We start from the raw sequence: 8,844 nt of genomic DNA, 5'->3' as shown, positions 1-8,844 counted from the left end.
TTGCATGTGTTTGTCCATAAAGAGCAAGAGGATATGCAGCAGCACAGAATGAATGGGTAACCTAGACGTATTTATACTGGAGGTATAAATATTTCATATCTCTGTTGTCCTGGAATTTGTTTCAACAAATCATCTTGAAAATAAGTGAGTTTATCTCAGCCAAGGTGTTGAGTGACATAGTGAAATGCTCTTGATTCCTTTATTAAATGTGATGTGATTTAAATTTAGGTAAAAACCTGACATCTAAAGGCATATTTCAAGTCTTTGACACAAGCACAGAGCTGCCAGGCTCTTTCATTGGCCTAACTGCGCCTCGTTAGACATTTTGTTACTCTGTATACCTTTGTATTTGAGTCAGGCTGCTGACTCAACTTGTTGATCTCATTGTAAGAGAGTGATTTTATTCACAGGTGATGGTGTTTTCATCAGAAATAATCCTCGCTTCAGTTCAGACATAAATGCATACAAAAGGCAGTTTTAAGTACTCTGGGAATCCCAGCTCCAGAGCAGAAGGAAAAAAATGTCAGTGGAGTGCGTTTCCGTTTGCTATGTTGGTCTGATGCAGATGAAAGAAGATGCGGCATAGCTGGTGGAGTTCAATTTAAATCTGGTAGAGGGAAGGAAACCTTGTGCTTTTGCATTACAGTGTGCATGCATAAGTGGTTTAAAATTGATGTGTCTCATGGTTGTTTGTGTGTGTGTGTGTGTGTGTTGAGAAAAATGTCATTACTTCCAGCTTAGGTTTAAGGTGGAGGTTTACACAAACTTATCACTGTTGTTGAGGTTTTTAAGTTTGTTCAGCAAAATGGAGGCCTGATGTTGTAAACTGCAAATTGTGTGCAGCTGCTGGCGGGGGGAGGTCGGTGCTGTGTTTATAAAGAGAAGGTTCCTGGATGTGAGTTTGTAAATGTATCCGTTTCGGGTCTGCAGCGAGCTGGTACCTTCTCCACCCTGAACTCCACCTTTCGAACCACTGACTGCTGGTAACGGGCAGCAACATTTGTATTGTACTCTCCGCATGAAAAAACTTTCTTTGATGCCCTCGACTTTTTCTTTAGGGCCACAAATTGCCAACAATTTAGTCAATTACATCATAAAGCCTTTTTTTTTTATTTCCTTTACATCTTTTAGAGATTAATCTCAAAGTTTTATAGCGCTGCCTCCTCCAGGGATGGTCACAGAAGGAATTTGTAAATATGTTAGCTGCCTAATGAGTTGGCTTTAGCTGGCTTAGTTTTTTGGGGGGATTTGGAACAACATTTGATCTTAGAAAATGTCTTATCACAAGGAAGGAAAAATCAATGATAAGATGCTTTAGTGGTAATCTGCTTTTGATGGAGACTTTGCTTTGTCTTGATGCGCAAGGGAGAGATTTGCTTTCAATTGTTTTTGTAATGGCTTTATTGGAGCTTCTTTTGCTCAATCAACCCTCGGATTTAGGAGTAGAAAATATCAAGAAAGGCGGAAAAAAAAAACGGATGAAAGCTTAATGTCTCATCGGTCATGTTTGACTGTGAGACAAACCAGACATTGTTGTAAACATATTTGTATGCGGTGAAGTAAAGTGTTATTTGCTAAGGAATCACATCTAGAGCTTCAGATTGGTTTAAGGGAAGAATAAATAAACCATGGTGTGTAACATAGCCAATTTCCATACCGAGCCTAAAGCTTAAGAGGATTATATTTGAACCAATTACATTTATTGTTTTGGCTCCCCCCCCCTCCTTTTTTAATATAAAATGGTTGCTAGATTTACCTACTTCTGAAATTACTCTAAAAATCCTGCCTTTCAAACTGGTCTGCGGATATTACAAGTGTTTATTTCGCTTGCTGGACTCCGGATTGTTTTTAGAATCGATTTAGATTTAAATCAACATGAAATGCATATTTAAGCACATAGAGACAACATTTCCAGGGGGCAGTAGGCAAATTCAGATGTAATATTTTTCACAACAAATAACGTCTTTTATTTTCAGTGTACATTTCTGTAGCTGGATGCTAAAGCATGTGGTTTTATTTCTGCCATGTAATCCCGTAAAGACAAGCAGAAGTCATCACATCACTGGGGGGAACGTTTATAATAATGGCTGATCGTTAATTCCAAAGGAACATCAATAACATAAACTACTGCAATGATCACCGTCACTATTACTGATGGATCAGTGATTCTGCCAGTGATTGAAACGGATTGCTTGATCTGCTTTGATAGGGAAACCACAGGTGAAACAAAAAACCTTATTCATTAAATGCATAAAGTTGACATACACGTTCTAAAATGCATAGGTTAAGATTGATTAGATGCTTAAAACTAAGATCATAATCAGTATAAAATAAGAACACAAAAAAGTAGTTGGAAAATGGCTTATGAGACAAGCTGCTACTTTTCTAACTTCCTATGGCTCGCTGTACTGCACTTTTATCACTGGGTTGAATGTAAATGAAGAAGCCAAAGCTTCAAAGATTTAGTTAATCTGGAAACCTGTTGTCCTTCTCATCAGTCTGTCATCCTTCCTTCATGCATCAGCAAAGGGAAGTCAGTCAAACTTAACATTTTAAGACCAAATGTAAAGTAATTTTGACATATTATAGCTGTAATGCTGCTTACTGTCAGCTAAAATTGTAACGATCCTTTTCACCTCTTATGGTTGTTGGATTTACCTAACTCTTATGTAGAGTTTCTGTTGAGTTGGATTGTCTACATAATGTGTTAATCTATTCATCTCCTCATTATAAGTACTTATTAATAATTTAGCTGATTTACATCACTGAAAGTCATAGGTAGAACAAAGTGGGGCATTTCTTAAACGTACAGTACACAGGTTGGTCTGTTTTATTCTTTTCTTATTTGCACACATGGATGATCAGATGATATTTGCGGTAAAGGGTTTCCATTGACTAAATTCTCAAAGAAAAAAAGAAAGAAACATACCTAACAGGTAAATGAACGGTTTTTATGTCTGTGCCTATTGAGGGGCATCAATAAGCCGTTAACTGCTTTATCACCCTCCTCTTCATTCTGCTGTTGTTGCTTTGTGTCTGTATGTTCTCCAGCTGTTTGCCTCCTGTGTGCTTATGCTGCAGCTATTGCACTGAAAGAAAAGGAAAATTAATTATAGATGTAACTCTATTATAGCTTGTTTGCAGAAGGAAAAAAAAATACAGAGGAGAAGGCAGACAATTCAGCCGCTAGTAAGTAGCCAAATCAATTCAGCTTTGTGGAGAAACGATATGTAATAACAAAGGACAAATATTTATGCCAATGAACTGCACTTACCCACTGACAGTTTTTACATGGTCAGTGTTCTAGTGTTTTCTACGAAGAGATTTGTTTAGTTAGATTAAATCATCACAGGGGTTATGGTTATAACAGGTGTTAGAATAATGTGATAGAAAAGCGGTCGGTTCTTGTATTATGGTGGCGGGCAAAATCTTCTGCACCCATAGGTAAAACTCTCTTGTAAACATAAATAATGCGAAGAGTTGGGGTTTTCTTGAAGTCCGAATGGGAAATTTCACAATTTTATTTCTGTCTCTAAAAGATAAAAATGGCAAAAAGCGTACAGAGCGCCATGAAGGCTTGTTTGTCCGGCTCATCCTAACGAGATCTATTTCAGAGTTCAGGGCACGTCAGAGACGTCATGGTGGGGAATTTTTATTGTTGGCAGCTTGAAGGCGCTGTTGGCAGCTACAGTTCAGAGAAGCTGCTCTTCGCCTGAAGCTCAACAATGTGCAACAGTTGGTTTGTGAACTCTCAAATCAGACACGACACCTTTACTTTGGCCCTGCTACAATTTATTTATTTTCCATCTCCTCAAATGCTGAAGTGCTTCCACGTTTTTCAGTTGGCGAATTATGAATGATGACTTTCTGAAACTCTTGTAAATCGTTCAATCCTCTGCCAACGAGCCAAATGGGTTTGAAGTAATGCCTTGCTGTGTTTGCCGGTGTTCCGCCGCAGCAGCAGATACGTGCGAACATGGCCAGCCGCTCGAACACCTTCGATCCTGTGTGTGAGCAGATCTCACATAGGAACCAGATTCTGAGCGTCTGGGTCAGGGTCACGAACAAACGGACCGGAGGAGAGGTCGCATACGAACGTCAGCCGCGATCTGACCCGACCTCTGACCTCCCTGTCTCACAGCGGCTCTCTGTTCCCATTGATGTCTCACAGGATGTCCTCTGTTGGAGATGGCACAATCCTCTTTTGTTGCCCTTTCTCCATTTAGATTGTCATCATAGCAGCTCCAAGTCTAAATATACTAACTAAATAATTGGATTGAATTTAAACTTTGTTTAAGCAACGGATTAAGGAAAAGACTGAGGAGAAATATCTCCAGGTTTCTAGTTACTTTGCACAGTTTGCTGCTTTACCAGCTCCGATCATTGAGTCGCGTTTTTTGTCCCTATCGGGGACCAGATGGGCCGTCTCCCGAAAGTGATAAATTTGTTGTTGGCTCTTTTATCTTATGAAGCATAACAATGGGCCCTCTGTGCACAAATTAGCACTTTCATAAACTTTAATTGTTTATGACAGTGGAAGTGAGGGATAGAGCTTCTGTTCAGTAGATGGCCCAAATTTATGCAGATAAAGTAAGGCAACGTTTTCTAGTAGAAAAATAAGAAACCCAGCTTTTTGGTTGAGTAAACTTTGAAAGCACCTTTTAGATAATGGCGCATCTCTGAAAAGTCTGTCTCGTTTGGTTCAGTTGGTAAGTTTGCCTGTCTAATAAGCTCCACTTCGTCTTCTTTATGCCCAGGTGTAGCCGCAGTTCCTGCCCACGCTGCCGGTCAAGATGGTGGTGTTGTCGCTCAAAATCTGCGTGCGACAATGCAACGTCGTGAAGACGATGCAGTTTGAGCCCTCCACAGCTGTTTATGATGCCTGCAGGATTATCAGAGAGAGGGTCCCCGAGGCTCAGACTGGACAGGGTGAGCCTCTCAACGACACTGGAATCTGCAGCATCAGCTAAGAAACGACAAAACTCTGGAGAAAACTCTGGAGAGTTCAAAAAAATGGAAAAAAAAAAAAAAAGCCAACATTTATGCATTGTCTTGCAAAAGTATTCCTATCCTCTTCCACATTTTGTCACGTTACAACAACAGATTTCTGTTTTGACTGTTTATATTAATTTTTTTTTTATACGTTAGCAAAACACAAACTGGTGCATGATTGTAGAAATAAAAGGGTGCATTGTGTCCAAAAATCAGCTGCAGTTACAGCTTTAAGTCAGCACACCTGGTCCCGCATGTTTGCACTGTCCTCCACATGGCTTGTTCCAAAGTTTAAACGTGAATTTTTATGGGTTTCCTTCAACAGAACAATACATTTCTACTAAATGCTCCAGAGTACTGGAGCGCATGCACTGTAGTTTTTGTCATTGGATTTTTCAACCTGAAGTGTGACTTTCTACTCTAGTTGATTAATTATTAATAAAGTGACCTAAAAAGGCAATTGGCTGCATTGGATTTTATTTAGGGGTGTGAAAGTAAAGAGGACTGAATTTAAATATAGATATTCTTTTTTTATTTAGTAAAAACTTTCATAAGCTGTTACTTTCTTTCTATTACACAGTTATGCGAACACCACATTGAAGTTTGTGAGAAATGTGGAAGGGGGGTGAATATTTTTGGAAACTTTTCTAAAAAATCTTCTGTGATGTTTTTAGGAACACTGATTTTTTTTTATTTTTTATTTTTTTTACAGATATTCTTAAATTTCTTCCTTTTACTAAATTTAATCTAATTCTGTGTTTGTACATTGTACAATAGATAAACAGTTTTTCCTTTTATGAGTTCGGCTGTAAAATCTGAAATTCTTTCCACAACATCCTGGACCACATGTTGGAGCCTCATCAATCGTAGCTTTCCATCTTTTCTCAGTGTCATGTCAGACTTATTTGTTCCACATGGCTCCACTCAAGTCATCATTCACTCCTTTATGTTTGCAAATGTTTTAGACTTGGGATCTCTGTTCCAACAAACTTTTAATTTAGAAATTCCTTGAAAATGCCATTATCTCCTCGAAACCTGAGCAAATGTTGCGTCTGATGTTGACCTTTATTCTCTGTGCTCAAGATGTTTTCTGATGTTCTTTCTTTTTTGATAAACATCGTCTAAACCTCTGATGTTTATCCTCACTGCTTCAGCTTCAGATTACGGCCTCTTCCTGTCTGATGAAGACCCCCGGAAAGGGATCTGGTTGGAGTCTGGAAGGACACTGGACTATTACATGCTCCGTAACGGGGTAAACACATCAGTCTGTTTAACCCGCACCCACATGGGGCGAAGCTGCAATCACGGCACGAATGTTTGCTTTGAACATAGAGCAAAGCTTAAGGGAACTCTTAAATGAAAATTATGAGACCACAACCACACACACTAGGCACACACAGTTATCTTGCTACCTTTGTGTGAGTCACACACCAGACACGGATGTGTGAATAACGTGGACGAACTCATCAGCAGTCTGTCAGTTAATGCCTGGCTGTAGCTGTGCCACTCTTAAATTGGTTCCCCTCTTCAAATTCACCAAAGGCAGCCCAGGTAGGAGGCATGACTGTGACCGTTTATTGTGAACCAAATCTCAGCCCATTGTTGTGACTGGAAGGGGAGTGGCAGGCCGTGATAGACGGCCGTTAAATAAGGTTTTCAGGCTTCTGTTCTTCCTTCCCTGCATGCGACCTGGTTGCAAATGATCATTTCCTCAGCGGAAACATTTGCCTTGTCTCTCCGTTTCTCTCCTTCTGAAGTGAAACCTACAGATTCACCTCTTCTGGTTTTGATTATTATTATTATTATTATTATTATTATTTCTAACTATGTTTTCCCTCTTGTGTTTGAGCAGGATATTCTTGAATACAAGAAGAAGCAGAGGCCCCAGAAAATCAAAATGTTGGACGGAGCCATTAAAACAATCATGGTGGATGACTCAAAAACAGTGGGCGAGCTGCTTGTGACTATTTGCAGCAGAATAGGTACATCGTAATCATCCGATCTGCATTCTTTCTCCTTTTTTTTTTTTTTTTTTCCAGCAGAATGTACTGTAAAATTAGATATTGCAGTCGAACAGCATTGATTGTGCTTGGAGTAAAAACTAGTCCAAACTGTTTTTATTGCTTTTGTTGGTGCAGTTTTTTTTTGCACATCCATAAAATAAAATATATATATTTATATCTGTGGCTTGCCCCCACTCTCATGCTTATGTAGTTTTCAGGTGAAAATGCTGCAGTTATCAAATGTGAAATTTAATAGAAAAATTAAAATGATTTCATTTTTGTTCCCTTTTCTTAGTTATGTGCAACTTCGCTTTGGTTAGCGAGTATTGAACCTGTTTTTGCTCTTTTGTAGCGTGACAGTACTTTTGCAAATGACGCTCATTGCATCTTAAGATTTTTATTTAGGTCTGTGAATCAAAGCCACTGGACTTTTATCTAAAATAAATATTTTTTACTCTTGATCTCAGGCATCACAAACTATGAGGAGTACTCTCTGATCCAGGAGACGGTGGAGGAAAAGAAGGAGGACGGGACGGGTACGCTGAAGAAGGACAGGACGCTGCTGCGAGACGAGAGGAAGATGGAGAAGCTGAAAGCCAAACTGCACACGGATGATGACTGTAAGTTTAAGAAAAAGTAAGGAGAGCATTTTAACTGACATGGAAAGTTTCCCAACCTAAATGAAGTGGATCTCTTACACAATGCACACATATGAGAAAATGTCAGCTGCTTATAAAGAATGAAGCTGGACTTCTTGTCTCTTGAAGACGTTTCACCTTTCATCCAAACAGTTTCTTCGGTTCTGAACACAGGCTAGGAGTGTCGTCTAAATTGTACTTGAGTCACTGGGACTGCCTTCTACTCGGTTTCATATTTGTGTCGTCATTCAAGTAAGAAATAACTGAGTTGTTTTGGTCACATCTTAAGAAACGGCTGGCTGTAAAACCGCTAAGAGAGAGGAGTCATGGCTGCAGTGTAGGTGTTAGAAAGATGACGACTTTCTGCGTCCACCACCCTTAGCTGGAATATGGGAGCTCTACATCTAAAGTTCCTACTACCATTTGAATTTGAAAAGTTTTCCCATAAGGATGTGTTCAACCTTGCACACAAGCTGCCACTTCTTCTCATGAACATTCACTGATCTCATATATGTGGTGAAATGAACCTGTGATTTCCACTCCAATTAGAGTTTTGTAAACTGACTTTAATGTTGTGAGAAGCATGGCAGCGATTTGTTTCCCATGACGTTTTCTGTACATTTTTGCTTCACAGTGTGAGGTAACAAATGTATATAAAGGACAACACATTATTTAAATCTAGTGCAATGACAACAGCTCAAGCAAATTAAATCGGTTTACTTCATTTAATGTGTTTTTAGTGAACTGGCTGGACCACAGCAGGACGTTTAGAGAGCAGGGCGTGGACGAGAGCGAGACTCTCCTGCTCAGACGCAAGTTCTTCTACTCGGACCAGAACGTTGACTCCAGAGACCCGGTCCAACTCAACCTGCTTTACGTACAGGTGAAGTGTTTAGGATGTATTTAATGTCCTTTGCTGTAAGAGACTGGCAAAAGAGTGATTTCTTTTTTCTCTCTCTTTTTTTTTTTTTTGCTAAAAAAGGTCCACCAATTCTTTAATTTTTATTTTTTTAATCAAAATGATTATTCCTGGAAAATAAATAAATATGTATATGCTTTTATGTTATAAAGTCACAAAAATATGTATGCAAGTAATTTTGGGACAGCACAGCACTGAAGTGTCTCCGTTTTTTTTTTTTTTTTTTTTTTTTTTTTTTAAAAAAAATATAAAAAAAAAAAAAATTTTTTGGGGGTTTGCGAGAAGGGAATGG

The 8,844-nt window shown here is 39.0% G+C and overlaps 1 protein-coding gene across 3 annotated transcripts in view; it reads left to right on the top strand.

The window, feature by feature from the left end:
- tln2a (talin 2a) overlaps positions 1–8,844 on the top strand; it is a 91,267-nt gene that overhangs the window by 42,372 nt on the left and 40,051 nt on the right. For all 3 annotated transcript variants that reach the window (XM_015029396.1, XM_015029395.1, XM_015029397.1), the window contains 5 exons: positions 4,758–4,929; positions 6,147–6,244; positions 6,845–6,974; positions 7,463–7,615; positions 8,374–8,516. In XM_015029396.1, the coding sequence (XP_014884882.1) occupies positions 4,794–4,929; positions 6,147–6,244; positions 6,845–6,974; positions 7,463–7,615; positions 8,374–8,516 (660 nt within the window). In that variant the 5' untranslated portion in view covers positions 4,758–4,793. The remainder of the gene's footprint in view (positions 1–4,757; positions 4,930–6,146; positions 6,245–6,844; positions 6,975–7,462; positions 7,616–8,373; positions 8,517–8,844) is intronic.

The sequence above is a fragment of the Poecilia latipinna genome, unplaced genomic scaffold (assembly GCF_001443285.1).
Source record: "Poecilia latipinna isolate Pla-1442-1.1 unplaced genomic scaffold, P_latipinna-1.0 Scaffold152, whole genome shotgun sequence".
Classification (NCBI taxonomy): Eukaryota; Metazoa; Chordata; class Actinopteri; order Cyprinodontiformes; family Poeciliidae; genus Poecilia; species Poecilia latipinna.
The sequence above is the reverse complement of the archived record's forward strand: the minus strand, read 5'-3'. Positions and strand labels throughout refer to the sequence as shown.